The 26,588-nt window shown below is 35.4% G+C and overlaps 1 protein-coding gene and 1 long non-coding RNA gene across 7 annotated transcripts in view; one reads left to right on the top strand and one right to left on the bottom strand.

Annotated features, from left to right (window-relative positions):
- LOC110838535 (cytokine receptor) overlaps window positions 1–21,832 on the top strand; it is a 214,757-nt gene extending 192,925 nt beyond the window's left edge. For all 5 annotated transcript variants that reach the window (XM_087355664.1, XM_087355666.1, XM_087355663.1 and 2 more), the window contains 5 exons: window positions 3,381–3,471; window positions 5,814–5,880; window positions 7,108–7,200; window positions 8,212–8,337; window positions 14,186–21,832. In XM_087355664.1, the coding sequence (XP_087211790.1) occupies window positions 3,381–3,471; window positions 5,814–5,880; window positions 7,108–7,200; window positions 8,212–8,337; window positions 14,186–15,373 (1,565 nt within the window). In that variant the 3' untranslated portion in view covers window positions 15,374–21,832. The remainder of the gene's footprint in view (window positions 1–3,380; window positions 3,472–5,813; window positions 5,881–7,107; window positions 7,201–8,211; window positions 8,338–14,185) is intronic.
- Window positions 1,211–25,303, bottom strand: LOC110838536 (uncharacterized). 2 transcript variants are annotated; one of them, XR_015537037.1, is made up of 7 exons: window positions 20,495–20,568; window positions 16,800–16,997; window positions 13,319–13,551; window positions 4,005–4,886; window positions 3,593–3,675; window positions 2,884–3,456; window positions 1,211–2,436 (listed from the first exon to the last, which is right to left on the bottom strand). It is a non-coding gene; the product is annotated as an uncharacterized LOC110838536 (long non-coding RNA). The 2 variants fall into 2 exon arrangements; XR_015537036.1 differs by lacking the exon at window positions 1,211–2,436 and adding an exon at window positions 24,913–25,303 and having other exon boundaries at window positions 2,717–3,456.
- Between the last annotated feature and the right edge of the window lie 1,285 nt (window positions 25,304–26,588).

Genomic DNA, 26,588 nt, shown 5'->3' with positions numbered 1-26,588 from the left:
GGATCTTTAGTGAAATGACATAGAAGGAGGAATTTGAACTTGATGATTGCCAGATTGATTTCAAACATGGTGTTCAAGTGAACAGTGTGTGAAAAGTTACATGCACGAAAACCTAGAATTCAGCATGTAACACCAGGATGCTACACTACAGATTTGTCGGTGGTGGCTGTGGTGATGGTGGCGACGATCTTCATGCTTACTGCTGTATAGCCAGTTACGAAGGTTCTTGCATGTCATGTGCTTTAGATATGAATCCGGAGTACTGGAAGAGGAGCATTTAAGTACAGAATTTCTGTATTTTCCCTCCCACTTTCATAGTGTGTATTAGAGTGTATTTGCAGTTCTAGTGTCATCTAGACTTCCGGTTTGTGAACATTTAATTAAATTAAAGAATTGTAGACTAAGATTTTTATCTTGTGTATCAATATATGTTAAATGTTATGTAAAGTCTCCCGTATGTTATCAGTGCTAAATAAGCTACAGCTTTGGATCTTGCCATTTCAGGCGCCTGCAAATGCTGAGAATTGTTTTCTAATGAGTATAACCAGTTCTGTTTTTGTGGCAAAAAATGTGGTGGTACTTTGAAGTTATGCCTGACTATTTATTTAGTCCTCTTTGTATTTAAATAAAAGTGGGGCTTATGCTGCATTTCAGTGTGTACTGCTGCCAAAATGCACTACCTGTAACACATTTGAGAAGTTTCTATCCATGCCAAAAATAAACCGCAATAAAACCAACATTGTTTTGATTCTATAGTGACAAAAGTTGACTGTACATTGAAAGTATCGTTTTTCTTTTCCTTCTTTGCATTGTTTTCTGTCATGAAAAAGCCTGGTCATGTAATTTTTTAAATAAAAATAACCCTTTAAAGCCCAATGGTAACTATATGTACCACTCATTGATTGCATTTTGCCCACAGAGTTTATTTACAGATTTTATATGGTTCTTAGTGTAAACTGTGATTATTTCCTCAAGAAACTTTAATCAGTTGATCTTTGTTATGATGTAGTGTTTTCTTTGCAGTACAGACTGAATTTTAAATATTATTTAGATGAGCTTTGGCTTCCTAGGGTTAATGTTCATTATATTTATTTCTGCTTTTTTTATTATTTTTATAGGGGCCTCGTCTTTAACACAGCTTGTGGTCTTGCAGAGTCTTAATCTGGCCCTATATTATATTGATAAAAGTGTAGTAGTAGGATATGCTTGGAATATTTATGCTTGTTTTATTGTTTCATTACTTGTGAGAGTACTTAAATTTGCATTTATTAATAAAGATATTAACTTCACATGTGTGTGTGTGTGTGTGATGTAGGACAGATGAAGTACAAATTCTTTTGTTATTATGAATGGCAGTGTGATATGTGGGAAGACATTTGCAAGTTATTACTAACCATTTGACTACATAAACACATGGAACAGAGTTCTTCTTGAGAATCTGATATTATGCTCACCTATTCAAAAAATTTCCTGCGTGTTTCCACTTTCTAAAGTATTGACAATTATATGAAGTTGAAGTTGTGTCATGAATGATGGTCTTAATACAAACTTTGAAATATGTCAGCTGAATAACGGGGAAAGGGCCAAACAGTTTCTGGAATGAAAGTTATCCTATACTGAAGAATTTATGATTTTGCATACAATTACTTATCTGTAGGGCCTGAGGATGAATCAGTTACATCCATCTTTTCCCTCTTTCGTGGTAAGACAGCAGCATCAGCTTGTAGGGGACTGAAACAAATTTGTGAAATCTCATTCCACTAGTTACCTGTCCTGAAATCTGGTACATTGTTAGAAATTTTGTGCCGTTAATACTTGCTGTTCACGTGGGCATTCTTGAAATTGGAAGTATCTGATGTTAGGAGAGAATAAATCAAAGTCAACTATTCATTACAATGACTGAAGAGCAAAATTTTTAAATATTGCATCATTATTTAATACATTCTGCAGTATATACAGTATATTAAAGCCATTGTGCGCATTACATTTTTTGTTGTTATATTTTGGAAGTTTTGTATTACTATTAAATTGTTTAGTGGTTGGGATGCATTGTTGCTAGAAGTGGAGCATTGCCCAACAAGTTCACATTAAATCCCAGATACAAATAAATTTTTGTAGTTCAAGCTGCTGAGTGATTTAATCCCGTGATTCAGACTGAAGGGGTAGAATATAGACATACCACACAAATACCTCCACAGAAAATGAGAGCCGTTTAAACTTTTTATGATAATTTTGCATTCTGTTATGCAGTCCTTTTGCCTCATACTGCTCCAATTCCTAAGTGAAAGAAAGCTTGTATTTTTCCTTCATACCTTTGAAGTGTGAATAGTTTGTAATGTTTATAATCTGCATTGCTTTCTTTTTTTGAAAGTGACTGTGGTACTGTGATTTCACGGAAAGGAGCGAAGAGACATTCTTAGTATGTTGTTCCTGAAACTGACAAAATTAAAATAACTCAAGTTACAATAAAAATAACCTTTTTTGGCCTCGTTTTAGTGTCATAAAAAACATGCCAGAACATTGTACCACTGCCATATTTCCAAATAAAAGTCCTCGAAAGTATGAATATAAAAAAATTATATGTTCGTTGAAGTCCACATACTTCACAGAAAATATAGATTCCTCCATTATTTCCCCTGGTTTTTGTGGTTACTCTGTTGCCAACATTCAATGTGTTCAAAGTTTTGCATAAAATAACTTATCTCTGTATGCACAGTTTCAGAAAATATTTTTGCTTTCATTGTTAAACTGAAGTGAGACATTTCCATTGTTTTACATCCACCCACTGGTATACATCACTTATGCACTACCATTGTTGTAATGATAATCTGATTAACACAACCGATTTACACTTGAACAAACACGTTAATTAGGATTACTCACATTATGCTGTTGATTGTGGCACCAAGTAGCTGTTTAGTGTATCGTACTTGCAAAATACAAACACTAACACAAATCTTTTAGCCAAACCCAGATTGTCTTGCCACATTGTAGTAGTGTTTATCTTTTAACACTGTCCCTGCTTTCAGATTTTAAGAGGATAACATAGAGATGTGTGATTTCGCTTTGATCGTTTAGTGATATAAATGTTTTCTCTTGAAGCTAGAGTTTATGATTCTTTGTTCACCTTTGCTTATTAGCACATGATTTTCCCACTACCTTGTCCAACATTTCATATGCCAGATCAGCATTGATACAAAAAAAAAATTATATGTTCATAATACTGTTAAGTTGTCCAAATTAGCTCTGAACACGTGATGGTGTGGATGAGTGGGTGCAGCTTCTGCAGTGCATGTGTGTGACAGAAGATGAAGTTCCTGTACTTCCACTTGATTTTTTCTGTAGACATGGCTTGACATCGTGATATCTTTGTGTTGCAGCTATTCCCAAGGCATTGGTTATAGTTATCTGGGTGTGTGGAACCATCATATTCCTCACCATGTCCGTCTTCTTTTGCTACATGGTAAAAAGGTAAGCAGTTGCCATATCAGCTTGTTTTATATTATGAGTACGATATAAAAGACAGAGTTGATAGGTTAAGTGTTATTTACAGAATAGGTTTACCATTATATTAAGTGTTTATATTCCTTACCATGAGTAGGATACCAGACTAAATGGCTCTACGATCCAGAAGATGGTCATCTTTTTTTCTCTCTGCCATGAAAACTTCATATCCTACCAGGAGAAAGATAGTTCATTATTGTTTTAACACATACACTGATATTTAAAGACAGTCACTAGCATTACAAATCAAAGTAACATAACTAAGTCTTGAAGATATATCACAGTTGAATCTGCATGTATAGTTTTGCGTGTGTCCATAGTTCCAAATGAATTAAAATGAATTGGAAAATTTACAGTTACAGAATATGCCTGGTATGCCACATTAACGCAATGCGTAGTTCCTCATATGATTTTGGATAGTATTAGTTGTTCTGGAAAGTTAAAATATGTAGCCCCTATGAAGGTGACATTTCGTGTAAGCAGATTAGTTGGTGACTTACCTGAACAAGTGGTATCCAGCATAGCGGCACAAGAGAAGTGAACTGACTGGACCCCAGACGCTGTGCCAACTGTGGCAGATCTCTGTGTAGATTAACAGCATACTTGCTTCAGTTGCGGCACCTTTCTTTCAGGCTTGAGTCTCCGGTGGATGGATAAGGGGGAGGGAGAATTTTAAGTGAGCAGAAGAGAATTCTTCCTGGAATTAGTAATTTGTAGCTTGGCTGGGTAAACCAGTTTCCTAGAAATTTCTTGTATGAGTTTTATTGTGGTCTCTTTGACTTTATGGCTGTTGACGATACTGCACAGTAATTCAGAAAGGTTTACTGGTAAACAGAAATGCTTTTGAGAGACCCAAGAGTCTAGTGTTATTACTGTAATAACTTAAGCAAGATAAATTTCTCAAGAAATGATCATAAAAATGAGCTGTAAATTACACAGACCAAATACTTTCCTCATCCTAGCATGACTCAGGATAAAGAAGTCTCTTGTCATTTTTATAATTTATTTTTCAAGTTTATCTGATGTACTGTTATCACTTAGGTTAAATGGTGATGTTTATTGCAGCGAGGGAATATTTGACCTCGGAACAGCTTTGAAATTCCTACATGGCTAGAAAAACCATTTGAAAGTGAAGTCCATTTCCTCTTACTGAATCTTTATTTGAATCTGTTCATTCTAAGAATTCTTGTTGACAATCAAGTTGTCCATTGTGTTGCAAAATGCACACCGTGGGAAGCCATCTCATGCATGACTTCAGAAGCGTGCTGTTCAGTCACAGTTTTTTTATATCAAGATTAAAGAAAGTCTGCAACCATCATTCGAGACGACATTTCTGTGAATTGATGATCATTAAGCAACTGCCCATATAGTGACACAGCACTCTGAAAACAAAGAGACAAAAACAAGAGCTGTGAAAGATAATTTTATCTTTTATCCTGAATCATTGACGTCAGTCCAGGAACATTGATGAATGTTCCTTATGAACATATTTAAACAAAACAGTTTCTAAGAAGGGAACGTGCTATGAAACATGGACACATTTTGACAGTTCACTTGATTTACCAAATTCACCTGCTATTAAGCAAAGAGATTTGTAGTAGCCTTGGACTACAATTGTTGTTTAGACCCTGAGTGAGATGTTGTCTGTCAACATTTGAAGGGAGGAACCAATTGACTAACAATCCATTAAATTCAAACTAAAGACAGAACAATAGGAAATGCAGCGCTTTGGATATTGCAGAGTGTTTCACTTCCAAGAAGAGCAAAGAGTCATGGGAGAATGAGTTGGACTGCTTTTGGCTTTGTGATTGCTCCAAGAAGCAAACCTATTCAGAACTGAATGGGTAGAACCAAAGCAAATGAGTTAATAGTGTGGGGCAGTATTATTTCTTGTTATGTAGCCATGAACATTTTTACGTGAGATGGAACATTTTTCATGCTTTTGTCTGTTTGTCAAGTTCGTAGATTATGTAAAGTGAAATGAGAAATTACAGTTGATCATGGATGTTTAATGAGAATGAAATAGAAGGATGTGGTTGTGGTATATCTGTCCCAGCATTCATATAAAGAAACAAGAAAAGTGCAGAAAATGTTTGTTTGCATAGCCAGTCTCTGAAGTATCAAGCTTCAAACCTGGGACCTTACACATTTGATGTAGGAGTTCTAATTGTTACGCTGTAATGTCCAGTTATATTTTATATAGGGGAGTTGTAATTTTTTAATTATTAATACCCAGTGGAGTGCTAGAAGAACTACAGAACCTATTTAATTTCTATAAAAGTGCTAAAGATCTGCTTTTTTTATTTCAGAGCCTGGCTCAGATGCAAAGAGATGCAAGATGTAGAAGTTAAGTTGCCACCAGGGTTGGCTCCATCTGTGAGTATCTGCATGGGGGGGACTCTGAAATTTATGCTAGAAGTAGTAATATTTTAGAGATCCACACTTTTGGTTCAGGCTTCTTTATCATCATGATCATTTATCTACCTAGTTTTGTGCAGAAAGGTTGTGTGTGTGGGTAAAGTAAAGTAAAGTGAACCATATCTGGTGAGTAGAGACGCTGTCACACACGTGAAGTACTGTATTTGGCAAAACATTGCTGCTTAAATTGAGCTGGGCATGTGTGTTATCATGGTGAATTTCTCATTTGCCAGATTCCCACATTCGCAGCCATTTACAGTGTACTGCGTCAGAGACTTCTCACCTCTTCTTAATAGAAACATTAGTGTTGGAGCAGTGGTATGATGCTTTTCTTTTGCTTCATACTTACCCATCATACCAAAAGTAATTGTTTTCCATAATACAACCTTTTGGCCATAAAATATACCAATGGAATTTAACACCAAAACCAGAGATTGCAGGTGGAATAATGATATTTTTGTCAAACTGTACTGTAAGAAAGTAATGCTGGATTATACCACCCATTTCCACTAGTACGTTCATGAAAATGCATTAAAAACTGCTGGTCAGACACCATACTTGGGGGGGGGGGGGGTGTCCCTTTTCCATTATACAAGATCAAAGATAGCACTTACCTAAGATCATTATATATTTTGTGGGTAGTCAGTGGTGTTCAACCACTTTTTGTCTTGATTAATGATTACATGAAGGAGGTGAAATAGTTTTTGGTTTAAAAAAGAATTTATTTTTGTAAAATCCTTTAGAACCTCTCACAGACCACCAATGCTTTATGCATAAGTAACACAGAACAATTTTGCAAATGTCAAATGTGAGATTTGAGGTTCTCACAATGTTGAGTGTGTTTTTGTTGGTCTGCTGGATTGTAACACTTTATTGACTTGTAGATAGATACTGCAAGTCCACACAACCCAGAAGACCAACATCAACATAAAACAAATCTAGAAATCGATGATGATGAAGATGTCTTCTGAGTTGCTGCGCCATGTAGACTTGTACAAATTGACCAACATTTAAGGGGTGCCTACTGCCTCTGTCATCAGGGCAGTGAGGCAGTAAGCACCTCTAAAATGTTTGGTCAGTTTCTGCCGTACTACATAGTGCAGCAACTCAGAAGACATCTTCATATTTACCTCTGTGAAGAACATGAAATCTCACTTGGTATCAATTATGTTAATGTTTCTACAGGAGAAGGAAAAAGACCACGAATATTGGCCACCAGTTGATACTCGTGATCACATATTAGGGAAACCTCGCTCAAATGCTTCAGCTGATGAAGAGGTAAGTTTTAAGTTGTAATTCTATGACTTTCGTGTATGTGGAGACTTCCATATTTACAGTATTTTAACATGATGGGTAAAATACATTGGCTGGATATGTGACTATAACATGTCAGTGTTATTGCTGTTTTTAGTAATATAATATTTCACATACAAAACTTGAGGATTTCATGGCAGTGAATTCAGATTATGGTCTTCTGGGCTGTTCTTCTGAAGCATTTGGAATGCAACCAGAAGAGCAAGAACCAGAAAACCAAAATGTAATTCATTTTCAGTCGTGTATTAAGAACAGAAGCTAGGAATATCAGGTAAGTGATCATTGTTTTTTAGTTCAGGACACACACACTTGCTCCAGCTGACACACTCACTAATGACATCAACCAAACCACAATATATATACTGCACCCGGTACAATAAATTTAGCATACCAAGGACTGGTTTCATAGTATCAGCTCTCTCAGTTTGGAAAATTCCATCCATTTTTTGTTTTCCCTGATTATGTTAATTTTTTATAGATTTAGTTTATACTTTTCACTCTATTTTGAAATAAATTATGGCAGTACAAATTTTGTTCTGACAGAAGTGATGGGTGATAAAATCTCCCTATAACACAAGGGATGCAATCCTAGAAATAATGACACTGTGTTCCTGCATTTTTACTACACCAGCACGAAACAAAATAGGGGTTTAAGGAAATACAATACAATTAAAGTTTTTTGTAAAAATAAATGTTAAGGTTCTTGGTGCCAAGCAGTCAGAAAGGAAAAACTATGGAATTGGGGCTGATGTGGGGAACTGATGGTACGAAGTTGAGTAAGAGTGTGTGTGTGGTACTTTTGTAGTTGATTTTGCTACTGTTATTATGGAAGTTATGAATATTGTATTGAGATTGAAGTTTATTTGTCCATGTGTGGTGCTTTACCCAGATTTGTCTACAGAGTGATGAAGAAAACTACAGGTGTCAAAATTTGGTTATTTTGCTATAATTCGTATTTGACTTTTCTTCATACAGTACTTGTTGGATAAGAAGGAGGAGAGACATGGACGTAACCCAATTGGAGACTGTAGGAATGAAAGTGTCTCTTCCTCTCTGAAGTCTGGCACGCAGTTCTGTGATTCAGGCATTGAAGTAGATCAGGTGAGCATTGCATCTGCTCTAGCATATCTGTACAACTGAAGCTGCAAAGAGATGATTTTGTTGTTTTATGGACTGTTTTAATGGTACAAAGCACGTTTTGTTCATTTGGCCAATGGCCACTTATCAAGATTAATAAGAAATTAGAGGTTCGTATGGTTCATGCTGATATTGGTCTTCAGGGTTGTGAGGCCGCAAGTCAATGTGGCATTATCCAGAAGATTAATATCGACATCCAGATTAATAATTTGGACTGAATACGTGATACATAATATGTAGTGCTGATTTTAGATTTTATTTAGAAATATGCTGTTTGCAGTTCTGTTAAAATTTGTAAGAAATTAACTTACTTTTTAATATGGAAAATTACACTGTGTTTTTGAATGTGTTAAGTAGTAGATTGTGTGAACAGTGATACTCTTAAAGTTTTCAGTGCCAGGCTTGAACAAATAGCATTTATAATATTTTAGACTCATGCAGTTGGGGTATTATATACAGTACAAAGAATGTATTTACTTGCATATGCATTTTTTATTGCTTTTTAGATGTTTTTTTAGATATTTTGATTGATATAAAACACAGTTAACAGAAGTTATATTTATGCTGGAATGCATGCCATTGTAATATATCTAGACTGTTATGTCCTGGGGAATTATGTAGTTAGTACAAAGCATATTTTTTTCAAGATGTGCGTTTGTACAGAGCAGCATATCCATTCATGTAACATTTCTTACTGTTTTATGATAATTCTATTTGTACAAGAAAATAAGTTACAAATAAGTGCCGAGCCTTTTATGGTGACATGTATGTGGATGAATGTATAACGTTCGTTTGCTGAGCTGACATTACAAGATTATTTTGGTCACAATGAATAAATGTTTCGTATGAGTATAAAACAAGTTAACAGATGATATGTCCCATCTAAAGCATTTTTTAATAATAATGTGTTAACTTTATACTGATGAAATTATGAAGTAATTCATTTTTCTTTTATAATTAGATTGTATAGTTGATACACTGACTTTTCATGAATGAAAATAACTTCTCTTATGGTAGTTAACATTAGTAACTAATGCTACAGTTGTTTAGAAAACTGTATTATTCATGATTCTTGTGCATTATGATAAACAAGAATCCCAGAATTTAAATTAATGTACGGTAAAGTGTACTTTACTAATTCTTTAAAACGTTTTTTTAATCTCAACATATTCTGCATAAATTCAAAGTGAAGGACCAACATTCACTTTTCGTTGCCTCCGAGTAAGGTAATCAGTATCATATTTTGTTCGTATATTCCAGATATTGGCATGTGGTCTCACTGTCACATTAATTATGTGGCTTAAAAGTGACAATAAGTAAATAAAGTAACAGCTTGAAGGCTTTCACCTTGATACTTCCAGCTTAAAATAAGAAAGAAAGTAGGTATTAACAGCTGAATGACCATAACATAAATCTAAAGAAACATTGAATGAAGGTGTAAATTGAATTCACTAAATTCAAGACAAGGTGTTTGATCTTTGTTAGGCAATAATTTGTGTATGATTGGGAAAAAAGTGAGATGATTTAGTTGTAGCGGCATATAGTCTGGCAGAAGTTTACCAGTGTAAAGGGTGATGAGCCCTGATGATGGAGACAGCAAGGACCTCCGAAACATTGGTAAACTTTGGCCAGACTGCATGCTGCTACAACCTAAAAGAAAGCCATCATCGGACTCACTGCTGTGAAAACCTCAAATCCTACACAATATTTTAAAATATAATGTAAGCACTATTTGATTAATAGTGCTTGATATGTCACATATGCAGTATAACCAATGCCAAAATCAACTGGTCTGCAGGTTTCATATGTCATGTTGGCTAATTGTTATGAACTTCATCTCTCAGTGAGTTTAGAGCACCATTTGTGATGTTGAGATGCAGAAGGCTGTTAATTTTGTTTGCTCTGGCAAACATGCTTTTCCTCTGTAAGGATGAAGCAATCTGTTTTCTGCAGTTCCTCAGTCCACAGTCTGTCATATGTTCATTTACACATACTTTTCCAGGATTTTAGTAAATGTCTGCTGATTTTAATATTTTGTGTAATTCTGTTTTGTTTTTACTAAATAACGGCACATTGTATATCTGTGTCAATATAGTATTCATTACGCAGCAATGTGATAGAAAAATTAAAACTACTTTTATGGTATTGACTTGCTTTCAAAGAGCACATTTCATACATTTTCAGCCAGTATAGCCAATTCCACAATTCTTTTAACTTCATCCCACATCCCAGTTTCAGGACTTTTGAGATGGCATGAAGTGTGCAATAGTTTGCAGCAGTGTCTTCCTGTTTATTGTTTTGTTTAATTATGCTTTACCAACTGCACATGCTGTATATGGCACCCCACGCCTTCTGATGACCTCTTTAAGATATATTATGTTGGCATGAAAACCATTAAAATTATTATGTTTTCTTTGTGGGAATATCTTTCTTGGAGTTCCACAGTTCCATTTCAGAACAGTCTACATTATTCTATTGAGTTTGTAGAAGTCATACTTCATAATGCTTCTTCAGTGGTTTACTGATGCAGTACTTAATAAACTTGACCGTACAGTTCTTGGAATGTCCTCAAAGGAAATGTCTCCCCTCTCATCCCTTTCAGCATTATTCATAGTCGTGTTCACAATGAGATTTGAGTTTCTCATGGCATGATGATGATGATGATGATGCCATGTAGACTCATAGGTACATACCAGCATCTTGGAGAAGTCTGCTTTGATGCATTTAGAATAAATCAGCGACTGGAGATATATTAAGAATGAATTTCTCAGTAGTAGTGTTCAGCAATATATATATTTCAGGTTCTCTAGATCAGTCATTTGCATGAATGTTAAGTAAGTAACCTTGTAAAGTCAATTTTACTTCTGTGCAGATTACTATTGGAATCTCCAAATAAATTCCAATTTTAATTTTTTTACCAAGTATTTTTTAAGTTCATATTCTTTTAGATCATATGTCACTGTACAAATCTACAGTATTTTGATACTTACAGTTTTTCCCTTAGTCTGTACTTTAGATGATTCTGCTTTTCATTCCATAGACTTCATGGTATTATATATATATATATTTAGTACTCTTTGTGATGCCATTTTTTAAGTCTGCAAAATTTTATTATGCCCTGGGCTCTCTTTGACTGAAATTTTGACATTTTCACTGCTAATTTTCCTTGCAGTTTATTATTTTTTAAAACATATATTCCCAAGTTGATGCTACTGAAGTAATTTCTGTAAAGTAATGAATATCTGTACTTTTTATGGTTGCCCTTTTCAGCCTTACCTTTGTAGTTATTGATCATCACAAAATCCCGCCATTGGAGGTCTTGGTTTGCTTGAATGAATCTAGTGTTCATTTATGCGATAATATTACTATTAATATTTCTAATTACTTGGGTTGGGTATGTAAAGAACACATAAAATAAATTTTAGTTTATGGACGAAGTAGCTGTAGCTGAAATATGTTCACAGTTTATGTGTAGAAGTTTGATCCTTGCGCAGGAGATAACTCATAGAGCCATTTAAAGAACTGAACTTTGTGTCCTATCATTATTACATGATCCTCTAAATACATTTATTTCTTTATGTAACCACGTAATTTGTCTTGTTCTCACTTCACATATTTTTACATTACTCTTTTGAAATGGCAGTCATTATTAGCTCCAGCTGATGGAGAATTATTACCATCAAATTATCATGGCCTTTAAAGGGACACCACTGAAACCAAGCTGCAGTTTAAGGTATCAGAATGATATTGAATTAGTTGGTTTTGCCCTCTTGGGTATGATGCAAATTCTCTGAATATTGGGGATTATTGCTGCAAGGCTGGTTAGCCAGTTCCTCTTTTTTTTAGGGGTAAATATTGGGAGTCACACGTTATGTCATTATGGTTCCTTACAAATATTTTCTGACAAAGAGACGGGCAAGTACATTCCATACATTTTAATTCTTTAAGTATTCAGTATATACTGCCCCACTGATTAATCAAAAAATATATTGGATATTTGGTTTTCCACATTCTGTCTAGACAAATGCCATAATAGTTTCCTCAAAACTGCAGTCTTCTGTATTCTTGTGTGTGGTTATTCATAGGTTATGTACGAATATTTTCGAACTCAGTGAATTGTGAGATTTAAGGTTCTCATGGCAGTGAGTATGAAGATGACTGTCTTCTGGGTTCTTGTGCCGCATAGTCTGGTAGAAGTTTCCTGACATTTCAGAGGTATTTGCTGCCTCCATAATCAGGGCAATTGCCCCACTCATAAATCAGAGACAGTATGTTGGATCTTTGTATCTGTGTGAAACCAGAGCAATCACCCTGATGATGTAGGGAGCAAGCACCTCTGAAATGTTGCTCAATTTCTATTAGACTAATGGTCCAATATCTCATAAGGCTGTCGTCTTCATACTCGCCACCGTAAGAACCTGAATCACACAAAATACTAGTTCTTGATCACTTTTCTTTTCCAAAGATGACCTTTCACTTTGAGAGTTTCCTCATTTGGTACCTATACCGTCTTCTTTAAGGAGCACAGTTACCTAGAGACACGAAATTCTCGTGGCGGTGAAGATACTGTATGAATTTCTCCCTAGGTACCAAGGTATGCTTCTCAAAAACATTGGAGTCTACCAGTGAGTTGACATGGCATCATAACCCAAAAGATTAGCATTGAAGCAATTCCTTGCTTACATTTTCAGTTCATATTTGGAAGGCTTTGAAGTATATGTTCTGTAATCACACCTGAAAAATATTTTTATGTATTTAGTCTTACGTAGGTATATTCCTACGTTTAAGTCACATGCCTTATGAATATCCTGAAGAGGAGAGCAACTTTGTCAGTTCAGAGTGTTGCTATTATTATTAAAGGATTATGATTTGAGATGGCCATGTGCAAAATGGGGAATAATTCATTCTCTTAAGGTTCATGATTACTTTTGTACTGTGTGATTACCAGTGCAATTCCATGAAAGGTGAACAGCTGATGGATGCTGATCTTCCATGCAGATTTTTGGTTCAAGACCAAACATGATACAGTGCAGATTTCTCTGCAAGCTATTCTAGTCCTTCCATGTCAAAACATTTTGTGTGTGGGAAATATCTTTGTCCCCATCGTGGTTTGGATCTCATTTTATACTGAGTTCCCTCTACTGGCCATCATCATTATCCTCACCGTCATCCTTTTATCTGAAGCAAAATGGAAATTATGCCCACTTTGTGCTGTGATCTGAATATGTACATTTTTAACTCCACCTGACCTTTCAGGCAAGCAGCCAGGATTTTCAAAGATGATACCTGGAGGCATGAATCACAAACATATGTGTTACTATATAAAACATAATAAAACTTTTACTTTTACATATATTATAACCACATTGGACTAACTATCTTAATGACTAATATTATAAAATGTTCTTGGTAATCTAGACTCCTTTGACAAGTTTTTATAACATTTAGAATTATTACAATTGAACAGGAGTTGAACATACACTGGGATATTTGGTAATAATAAACACAAAGTAGTAGCATTTGGAGAAGGTATATGTGTGACCATAGGCAGTTTTATAAGATCAAAACTATTCAACGTTTGAGAGATGATATTTGGGTAAAATCTGAAAAACGCGCACTTTCGGTACTAACTTTAAGACTGTCCTGCAGGCACTTAAAATTAATATCGTGAATAAAATAGTATGCTATAATTGTAATTATTATAATAGGCATTTCTAATATGAATATTTGTTTTGTAATAAGTAATAATTTTACTCAGAATTTGTGTTTACCTCATGTACTTAAACTTTAAATACACTATATTCATTTACAGCATCCTCCTTCACCTGATGGCGTGTTTCCTGACGTGCCAACTTGGAAATCTTCATCAGTCACGCCATCACTCCGTCAGAGGAATGTGGCCTCCTTTCGACCTGATGGCAATAGTGATGGTTCCTATGTGGACTCCTGTGTAAAAATGGTAAAAGGCATAGGAAATGGAGAACCGGGATCCGTGGCACATAGCACACCAAATCTGACAGAGGGGCATGGTATTGGTGCTGGGCCTGGTGGAGTAGGAACGGGCGACACTTGCCTTGGTAAGTGGTCTTCTACAGGATACATCAGTATGTCAAGCGGTGAAGACATGGGAGGTACTGGAGACATAGGGCCGGCAGCTGGAAGTGCAATTGATTTGACATCTGGACTGGGTACTGCCGGAGAATATTGCGTAGTTGGGATGCGCAACAAACCAGTAGAGGGCCAGAGGCTTCAGCAGCAGCAGATTGTGCAACCCCACAAAGCGTATGTGCGACTGGCCAGCAATTCTCCCTCCACATCGACTGCAAACTCCAGTACACATTTAAGTCCTCATCAGCCACTTCAACAGCCTCCTGGACTGCAGCAGCGGGGTTATGTCTCTCATCATCACCCATTATGGCCTGCCTCCAAAGAGACTTCAGGTAAAGGCTTTGTAGTGGCTGGCGATCTGGCAAATAAAGCTTCTGCCACATCTGAGTCATTGTTAACATCAGAATTTGAAGAGGAAAACCAGGGAATCCTGACTGCAGGATTGTCTGGTAGAGGGGACGTCAACCATGAAAATGAAGAATTGTGCTCACCAGAGTCTTACAGTCACTTTGGTTTGCATCCTGGTATGATTCACATTCCAATGCAGATTCCAGTGCCATCAAATATTGGAATGATGGAGGAAATACTGCAGCCTGAACAAGAGAAAATTACACCTAAACCAGGATCAGGTTACGTGACTCTCTCTGATGAGCCGAGGCTCCAGAAAGCTGAGCCCTTAGGTATGATTTCAGGTCGCTGCAATGATCAGAGGGCAGGTGTGAGTAGGTGCAGTGGTGGTGCAGTAAGTGGTTATGTTCCACACAGACAGCTGGAAGAAAGGGGTGCTCTGGCTTTGAACCAAACAGCAACATACCAGGACTACACTGAAGAACCGTATACCAAAGTGTTTCCTCCAAATATTGATGATGCATCTCTCAGCACAAGTGTGTAGATCAAGTGTTTTCTGAGCACTGAGTGCCATGCTCTTGATGTTCGACTATACCAGAGCATTGCATATTTTTCAGTCGTATTTTTTCAACTGTTCCGAGGAAAGACGAGAATTATACCGTACAATTTTAATACTACTGTTGTGTAATAAAGAGGATGTTACAATTTTTCAGACCATAACCAAATTCAGTCTACGTGGGCAGATAATCAGGAGGTTCATTATGGCAGGCACGGGCAAACACAGTGACATCAGATCACCAAAATGGGGCTTCTTTAGTGGTATTAAAATAAATATGAATATGACAATCACACCACAAAATGAATGTGATAATATCAGTAAAGAATTAATGAATTAATTGACCTTACATATCCTCATTCCTAAAGAAGCCCTAATCTCTCTCCATCCAAGGAAACTCTGTTGCCAGTTCCTCCAGAAACTGTTAATATGGTGTATTCTCAACATCAGTACTGGAATAAATTGCTCTCATAACACCTCAGAATGATTATTTAATTAGTTCTGTTTCAAATTTCAAAAAGAAAACCTCAGTTTTTTAATAAGTGGGCAGCATTGCAGTGTTGAACGATTTACACTTTCCAACTAAGTGTAAAATAATTTCAAATATTTGTTCCAAAGGAGCAACTTCTTTGTACATATTTATTTATTTATTTATTGTTCTTACTTTTACCAGCTTGACATTTGTGAAATAACTGCTTAACTATGTTATTGGTTAACCAGTCTGACTTTCTGTAAATTAACCATTTTAATCTGAGATGAATGCAATTAAAATAAAGCCCCTCTTGCAAATTTTGTCATGCTCTATTTATCAGAATTTGTCACTGAAATATAAACAAAAACAATCCTTTTCTTCTGAACAGTAAATTATCCTCTAATAATAAAACACCTGTCTCGTCCATTCACAAAATTCGGAAATGTTACAGTCTATTCTTCTGATATGATACCTTTCATTTAAGCATAAAGTGTAAAATTCATTTTAGATTGTGCATACAGATAATTATTTTGTTGATGAAATGTGGATTTATTGGAACAATGGCAACTTTAATGTACGATGGAGAAACTGGCAATTAGCTAAGCTGTGCTAAGAAACTTTGTGTGCAGGAAGGCTAAAAATTGTTGCATATATTGTGATTATATAAGAGACTAAGCCACAAAGTGCAAACTATTATAAAAATGAACTTTAGTGTTATCATGCACATATGTTATTTAAGTATGTGGTCCCTAATATAATATGGCATGAAGTCAGTTTCTTTGACTTGGCGTCAGCTTTGTACAAGCAGCCATTTCACAGATTTCCATCAGTGAAAAAGAGGAGTGTGGAAATTATGTTATGAAATACATCACAATTGCTCATGTATGTTTAGTACTTGAAAGATTACTCTAGAAATGGGGATTATCTGTCAACATAACATACCTAACAGTTCAGTAGGAATCCTTGAATTAATTGCTGCTTCTTCAGTCTTGGTGTAGATACCAGGTGGTAAGAATCAGTGTTGATCGTAATTCCACGGCCTTTCTGCATGTGACAGTCGCTCTAGCACAGGGGATGGAGGCTACGTCCACATACGGCTCTTTCCATTCCGTGACTAGGTTCTTCCCTGTATCCTGATAACTGTAATGGACAAATCTGTTACTGAATAATGTGTATTTGTATGCACCTTTCGCTGTTGTGTTTGAGATATTTCAGTATTCTCAGAATTGATAGTGGCCTTCATATGTTTCATTGTACAGTATGATGATTCCTGAAGCTTATAAATCCGTCTATGTTTCTCTGCCAGAATTAATGGTTGTTGTGAAAGAGTAATAAGCAAGATCTCTGTGGTTATGGTTGTGGTCATGTTCAGATTTTAAAATACTTATACATGTGACTGTGTTAAAGAGAATGTTATATTTTGCCTGATATTAAGAAACAGACTTTCTGTGCTGAAGTTTAAGACTGTTAATTTGAGTTTACTTGTACATGCCATAAGTTGTGCAACATTCATTCTAGAATTAATCAAAACAAAGTGCAACTCTGTCCAATAACAGATTAAATTGAAGAAACAACGAAATTTCAGCGATACGTTTTGAGAAGTGGAATATGTGAAGGATGTACCTGAGCATCACTCAACATGCATCGAAGTGAAAGCTGGCGTGAATGAGAAATTGCCAGTGGTAGTAATAGTGTTAATAGTAGTGGCAGTTTCAAGTCTGAGAAAGTAACATTCATAATAAATATTACCGCATATTTTCATGAAATAACTCGTGTTAATAGCTTTTTAAAGAAAATGTGCCATCTGTACTTTCCATGCACCAAAAATTTTACCTACATGTTTTGTGCTATGTTGGAAAGTTTAGCAAAGCAAGTGAATGAAGCTTGGTTATGGAAGTGTTCTGTTTGTTTCTTTATGTTTTTAAGGTAAAAATTACAGGTGTTTTAACGGTCTCTATTTTAATGAATTTCTTGCTGTTAAGAAATGGTTTAAGAGACGAGATCACCTTTCTGTACAAAGTGTCAAGAGTCAAACCTATTTAATACAATGCAAATATGATCATAAACATGGTTATGGTAATAATAATTAATTATAGTTGTTAAAATGGGCACAATTGCAATAAGTTACTTTGGTAGTACAATAACTAGACTTGTTTTGAGATGCAACGTGTGAAAGATACGACTGGGCCACGTTTGATTAACCTCTTAACTGACTGTCATGTCCTGTTAACACGGATTTCATTTCTGTATCATAACTCTCAGAAAATGGTGAAGATCCCTACACAAACTGTTCTGTTAAAAATGGTTAGCAGGTGCATGTGACAAAATTTCTCAATTTACATAAATCTTTACTGCAATTAAATATGAAGTATACTTTAAAATGGTGTAAGTAATTAAGTTTCACCATTATATTAGAACAGAATTTCTGTTAAGCATCTTCCACCTTATTCTCTCTCTTCTCTTCCGCTCGCCCCCATTCTATGGCATTACACACTTCAACTCGATAAAAATTGGCCAGTGTAGTGATATTGTTGAAATGGAATTAATTTCTGCAGTGTTTTATTCTTGCTGTATGCTGTGAAGCTTAAGGTAGTACAGTTTGAACTTAATATCATGGCTGTGTCTTGTTTTAATATCTAATGTTCCCGTTCCCCAAAAGTTCTGCTACCTAACGCATATATCTGACAACCTGCGGGGAAGAAAATGATATGGCAATGAATTTATTCCTTATGGTCATTAAATTGTACATATATTCAGTCAAATTTTTTACATTTAAATTATTGATCTAGTTCACATTTTATTGGAGGATTGCTTTGCTTCTTCAGATGTTAACACCCAAGTGTGATATTTTAAATCAGTGCATGTACGTAGGTACCTCAAACTTTTAATTCTGACTGAACCATGTAATTTACAGCTGGAGAAAACTTCATCTTCATGTTACTAGTTGTTGGTATTTTTACCCTGCTCTTGCAATATGATGAATATTCTGTGATTGTGCAGCCTAATACTTATATCTGATCTGTATTTTCTTTTTCATTTAAATTATTACAAATTCAGGCATGATTTTAGAAAGTGAAATACTGATTGCTTTTCTCAACAGTAGGATAAATCATCAAGAATCAGTACATCAGTTAAAGTCACAGTGGAAATGTATTTTGATATGTTGACTTATTAGAAAATTTCTGTTTATTTAAATTCCATATGATCGTGCATAAGCCACATAAGATTCAAAATTCCTCGAACTGTTCAATTAAGCATTGACTGTAACACTGAAAGAATGTTGTATATAAAATGTTCACAATTTGAAATTACTGATTTTTTTTTCCAGAATGCATCTTGGAAATAAATAAGTCAATACTTTCAGCTTTTTAATATTGTAAAATGCGGCATCCAATTCTATTTATCCCAGCTTTGTTTGTATATAGGATGGTTATTTATTTCCAGGGCACAAGAACAAACCTTTTCTTTGTTTCATATAACCATACTTCAGTGTCCCCTTTTGGTTAAAACTATGGGGCTTGACAGGTTCAGCCTAAGACATTCAGTCATTATGATAAAACAAGAAGCTGGCCATAATTTGCTTTCCTGTCAATTTTTGTTGAACCTGTGCCGATTCTTCATGAATTACCGTGGATCAAATTATCAGAAAAGAGAATTGAGAAAGAAAGAAAGTTAAATAATTCAGTGCTGGTTATCTGGGTTGTAATTATGTGTGGGCTTGTAGGTAGATACCAGCATTTCAGAGAACACACTGCCTCTGTTGTCAGGTCAGAATATGAAGGCATCATATTGCTCCAAAATATTATTGTGTACCTACAAGCCCACATGGAATTACAAACCAGAAAACCATCTTCGCTGTGAGAACCTAAGAGATGACAAACAGAATATCTCTTCCGTACTGCAGGAAAGTACGCTAGTTATTCTGAATATGATTCTTTGCAAATGAAGGTTATTTACCTTTATTTTTAAAAAAATGTGTGATGTAAGTGAATGAATTTTGTTTTCAAATTTAATAACTGTGCAGTACATATATATCTTACATCTTGTACATTACATTGTTTTAACACCAATATGTTTTGGTATTTCCTATACCAGACCATGTGTTTTTAGATTTCATTTTATGCAGAATAAGTTAATCAGCTTGTGAGAGATCCTGTAATCAGTGTTCTTACAAATTTGTTGAATCATTTTTGCCATAATAAGATTTCACTTGTTCGTATGCACGTCATCTGGCCAGTGCATGACAGTGGCTATGAATTGTACCAGTTTGAACCAAGATAAAATTTGTAGTTTTCAAGTTTTAACTACCATTTTAAACAGTTTGGCTGCAATATTTTACAGTACCTGGTCAGTATAGTGACTAGTTACAGGCTGGATGATCGGGGTTTGATCCCCGATGGGGGCAGAGGATTTTTCCTCTAAGCCTCTGCGTCCAGACTGGCTCTGAGGCCCACCCAGCCTCTACAATGGGTACCGGGGGTAAAGCCGGCCAGGGCATGATGCCGACCACTCACCCCCATCTAGTGCCAAGGTCAAGAAAGAGAGGATCTATACCTCCACTCCCCCCAAACGCCTGTACGGCATGTAGTGGGACAAACTTTACTCTACTTTACCTCATATTCCCCACATCTGCTTACCTTTAAGCCTTTTGATGCTTCCCTCACTAATTATGGTTGGATGAGTTCGTTGTGAAACCGGTCGCCATTGTGACCTGTAATAAATATAAAATTTATGGAAGGAAGCAAATCTTGGTTCATCTAGAAAACTTGTTTCTTTATAATCTTTGTAGTAATTAGATTAATGCAGTTTTCTTGATGACATCAATTTAAAACAGTACAGATGGATCATTTTGATGTACCACTTTTGTTCTGTAACTTCATTGGTGCAAAATTGTGACTTCCATTGTTCTACATGCCGCAGGTCGTTTTAATGTAATTGGTGTTGCACGAGATTTAAGACGAAACATAAAATTTTGAATGGGTACTCTGGGCATTTAATTTGGTAAATAAGTGTGTGGTGGCTGTTAATACCTTTTTTGTATATCATGAACAAGCCAAGAGAAATTAAAAATTTTAAAAAGTGTAACAGAAGGTTGCTTGAATGAATTTTTATTAAATGTTTAGATGTTACGGATGACGACGAATCACTGGATTCACTGTGCTCAAGTTGGAGCAGCCATTTTATATCAATACTGAATAGTTTATACAGTTTTTGTTTTGCAGGAGTACGGAGGATCAACAGATAAAATAATTTTACTTTGAAAATAATGTTTTGGCTTAAAATAAAAGAGATAGACTCAAAAATTGCATGCATATATGTTCAATATTCAGCACATTAACATTTCAGATGCATCTTTGTTTTGATAGATATAGATATTGTCTGCTTACAGAAATATTAAATTGCGTTGATATATATGATCATATATATTGAATATAAATATAATGTCTGACATTGTTAAAGCATGGCCATGTATTATGAACCATTTATGCACTTAAATGTTTACAGTTTGAACTACATGTATTTTAATTGTGCCTGTGGCAATAATCAGTCTTCGACAGCCAAGGTTGTTGACTCATAAATATTAGCGATCACGTTTTCCCTAATTTTTGCCTCCTTTTAATATTGAATTATTTCATGCACTGAAATTTTCTCTGCTATTATTCTGCATTTTGGGCTTTGCATAAAACCAAGTTGAATCAAAAAACAAGTCAGTGTCCTGTTTATTTCTGCTGGTTTTTTCTCAGCTTTCAGTAATTGCTACTGATACCCAGTTGCTGGTGATACAAATGAACTGAAATCATATCAAAGCTTTTTTTCATTTTTCAGTGGCGTTCTTAACATATGTAAAATAATAAAAATGTTATATTTGTACATATTATTTAGGTTTGACTGATATGTATATAGCATTTTTAACATTTTAAGTTTGTACAAATTGTAGTTCAGAGAAAAAATAAAATTTGTAAATTGAAACATTACATACTTGAAATATTTTTTAAAAGCAGTATGTCTCATTGCACTTGTATTGCATTCTTCATACCTTCAGGTATTTGCCAAAAATGGGGAAATTTTGTTGTACCCCACTAATATCCTAGAACAGAACCTGAACTGGAGTAATGTAACCTTCCGACAAAATATGTGTCCTTATATTAAAATTGGTTTAAAGTAAGTAACCATGGGTCACCTTCGGTATCCAATACTTGAACTAGTGTGCTAAATGGATACTCAGCAGATAGTGGCAGGAGGTTATATGACACCATATTGTGAAAGCACAAATTATTGTCTTTTTTAGTTTTTACAGCAAAAGGAGCCAACAAAGACACTTCTGAGGTTCTTAACACTTTCGTCAGGGTGATGAGTTATTCAGTTCATACTGAAAATGATTTTTCATAGGATATATTAAGTATATATGTCCAAAACCACAAAAAAACTGGAAATTTGTGGAGATAATTATGACATTTCAGTTTTAAAATGCTGTGTTAACAAAGCAGCCATTTTCTTTCTTCGTCTCGTACGCTAAAGAAAGCTATAAAACTTTAATCGTGATGTTAGGTTAAGGGTCATAGCTATCAGATACGTTGAAATGTATTTACTCCACGTACCAAGAACTATCGTTCCTTTGATGACGCTAGTTCAATTTGTTAAAAAACTGATAGGAAAAGGGTTCGTAGAATAGTGTCCGATAACTTCCGAGAAAAATTACAAATCTATCGAGACATCGCATTCATTGGCTTCCTAGCCACCAACGAGATTATTGCTCGATCTCTGCAGATCGACTGTGCGCGTTGCAAACGGTTTCGTAGTTGTGCAATTCGATTGCGCTCTGATCGACTGGGTTCCTGTCACACACTCCCAGGGCCGGGGCTTGAAGCTGGCCTTTGAAACTAATAAATGTAAGGGGTACCACTGAACCACGAAAGTAAGACAGGGCTTTATTTTTCAAAGTGTTAGCCGAGCTAACGCGGTTAACATGAATGCTCCGTCCCTGATAACAACCCAGACCGGGAGGATTCCGTGACGTTCGAGAAACAATGTTCTTTCCTGTAGTAATAATCCACTTTAATAAAAATGTACGTAGCATCCAGTTATGAATAGAATAGTACAAAGATCTCTTTTTTCCGTAAAAAAGTCTGTCAAGTTAAAGCTATTATACTCGTTCAACTTCTTAATGTTTTCCAAGAAGTCAGCAGTGGAAATTTCTGGAAATCACCGCATCTATTATTATTATTATTATACGCACTTGTTTAATTACAGCCTTTTTTTTTTAGACTCGATGATTACGAGGAATGTTTCTCCCAGCAGTCTGTCATTAATCATAATTTAAATCGTAGTAATGCGATTGTACATTACAAGCCGTCCCTTACAGGCTGTTTCATGGAATGTTTCAGCATAAGGAGTGGGTTTCGTAATCACCTCGCCCATTACATAAACCTACATATTTCCTCATTACCAGTAACCACTTAAAGCCCAGTGGTAACTATTTATACCACCTCTTTAACAATCAATAATTCTTCATTTTCCCTAGAATAAATAGCGATCATTTCGTCATTAACCAATTGCCTTTTATAATGGAAACGTGATGTTTTCTTTTAAGTAGGAACTATTTTTTTTAATATAATTTACATCATTTGCGTTTATCAATATATAAATATAAACAAACTAAATGCGTTTATCAATATATAAATATAAAACAAAGTACAATTGATCTAGAAGAGGATAACTTTCCGATATTTAATGGACATCTGACGAAGGATTGCATTTAGAATATTACATTTAAATTTATATCAATTATACACCTGAAGATGGTTCATTGAAAACCGAAACATGTCGTGAAAATGATGATGCTCTAATTGTAAATCGAACATTTCGATAAAAAGAGCATCATTTTAATATATTTTAAATATTAAAAGTTAATTATAGTAATGATATTTTAATATTTAATAAAATATTTTATTGTGATTAGACGGTTAAAATAAACAATCATTTACACGAGCTTTGGCTCCAAAGGGTTAAGAGCTCTTTATTCTGTAGGTCTAAATAAATTACGTTCATATCCATCGGAGTTCAACAGAAGACAAAATGGTTTCATTTCTATAATTTTACATTCCAGCTGTTTTTCTGGTAATTGTGCACTGTATTGGACACAAACCAGTCGTTACGTATTAATGGATTGAGGGAGTAGCACCTGTGGAGACGACAATAAATCTTCTTGACTATCTGAGCTACTATCAGCTTCTCACAAATGCATAATGGATTTGATATTTAGTCTACTATCTGTCAATAAATGTAATTTTTACAAAGTTCGAAGTCAGACGGGGGTCGACAGTTTAATTCTGACCTCCCAAATTCTAGTCGTCTTTGTCCCAATTCGTAATAACCAGTTCAAAAAGTTTACCCCCCCCCCCCCATTGTATTGTTTGACTTGTTTCTGACACTATCAAAGAACCCATATAATTTTTTTTTCTGAATTTTAAAGTTATTAACATACATTGAATTTTATGAAAAATCAGGTTATCAAAGCGGTGAAGTTTCAGAGGTGATAATCATCATCGCAAGCACCTCAAAAACGTCGGTAAACTTCTACCAGAATACACAAACTAAAATACAACAAATTCAAACGGTTTATGCAAAATAATTCAGATTTACTTCTACGATCAATGACACTGCATTCTCTATTTCTTGGTTTAAAACGATTCTAAGTCTACACAGGAATCAATTTCTTAAACGTTATTAATCAACTGATCTTTGTGATAGTGAATTGTTTTGTTTTCTTTGTAACGAGGACTGAATTCTTAAATATTATCTAGACATGTTTCGACTTGAAATGGCTAAGAATTTTTGGTCAAAACTTTCTCAGATCTGATAAGAAATATACTTAAAATCAGTAAAAAATGTTGTCTCATTTTTATAATTACTTTAAGTTCTAATATGGTGTACGTCTACAGGTAATTTAGATTCAAGTACATCGCCTAAAATTCACTACAATACTTCCGGCATATTACAAAGAGGCTTGTGTTTTTGAGGGAATGTTACTTCATATCATGCAGTTCTCACTTACCAGAATGTTTCGTGACGACTTCTGTTGTGGCTGCGAAGGCTTCTGAGACGCCGAGTGACCCCGACAAATTGCTTTCGCTACAGAAAGAAGATAATGGAAGTGTTTCCCTCCCTCGTAGCTCCAAGCAAGGAGGGGGCTGGTCAGATAGTGCACTGAAGAGTTCTGGGAAAAAGGAATTAATTGGACCACCAGCTTGGTGCTGTATCCCCCCAAGAGGAAGTTGGCTTCATTTTTCCCCCCTTCCCCATGTCGTCTTATTCATTGTTGGGAGCAGACAATAGTTTGTGTCTACCCGCCCTGGTTCGAATCTAACTTAACCAAGTCTGTGCTCTCTGTATGTGATCAAGATTGAAGTACAGGCCTACGACATCAATAGGAGGTCTTGAAAAACGCAGTTCCCGGTTCCTAGTACGCACTATAGTAGCTACATACACGTACACTTCGACAAGGTTTTTTGCACACACCGTAAGCTTGGTGAAAATGGCGAATTTTTAATGATTTTTTCATCACCACGAAGTATAAATTGGAATGGTTCAATCTGTTAAAAATTTGTTTAAAATTATTCCTTGTCAGGACTTTTTCCATCGTCTATTCTTTAAAACCAACGACGTTTCGGAGGCTGGTTCTCTATCCGTCTTCAGGTGAGAGGTGTCTACTATGTCCTGACAATGAATAATTTTAAGTGTAATCTACCGTCGTCAAAACCCTTTAGAATTGAATTTTATAATTGTATTCACAACACGCCAATTTTTCGTCTCAACACTCACATGAAATTCAGTCCACAGCCTTACATTCTGTTTCTGTAATATCCGTTTTAATATTTTCATCATATCTCCTTCGAATTGCCTCACGTAGTCTCGTCCACTCGGGTTTTTTTGAATGATATTTTGTATGCATTTCTCAGCCCTCCCATGTGGGATACATTTTTCCACCTATCACATTCACCTTCTTTATATGACTAACCTAATAATATTTTGCGAAGAGAAGACGAACATTAACTTCAACACCGCAGCGAGAACCTCGAATGTCTTATTTTGTTTCCTCTTGGTCCAAATATTTCTCACAGCACTTTCTTTAGGAATAAACTTCTGTTGTTTTCTCAGAAATATCAATTAAGCCAATTGCCCATACTTTTCCGTCCTCCCTCGCCCTTCCATCTCACAATATTCGATCATAATTCTGTCTGTAAGGGGATAGATAGATCGCTATACTTCCATTATCGAACAAAAATGCATATAACCCAAAGGCACCTGAATAGATAACCAATGTAGCAATATTTTGTGTAAGTCAACTTTCACATATTTTCAAGTACATAAATGGTTTGTTTTTACATATGTAATTAAAAATGTTATATCTCCCAGTAATCGATCATTAAAAGTCGACTACAGTCCACGACTGTAATCTTGAGACTTGCGGGGTGAGGAGGTGGGGGCGAAGGAGGAAATATAGCGTCTGCCTTTAACTCTACGTACTTCCTGCATTCCTTTCAAGTCTCAAGATTACAGTCGTCAACTATAAAAAGTGTTGTTTATTAGCGACTAACAAAATATTAAACAAACTATATTTATATATAAAAACTGAACTTTCGTCGAAAGTAGCTTTACCCAGCCCACAAGTTCTTTGTGATATTTTCCCCTCGTACCATCACATCTAATGCCTTAGATTAGGCCACGACC

This window comes from Zootermopsis nevadensis, unplaced genomic scaffold, assembly GCF_977971745.1.
Source record: "Zootermopsis nevadensis isolate Lab colony 2312 unplaced genomic scaffold, Znev_1.0 Znev_ptg000025l, whole genome shotgun sequence".
Taxonomy (NCBI): Eukaryota; Metazoa; Arthropoda; class Insecta; order Blattodea; family Termopsidae; genus Zootermopsis; species Zootermopsis nevadensis.
Note: the sequence above shows the minus strand (reverse complement) of the source record. Positions and strands in the feature narration are given on the sequence as shown.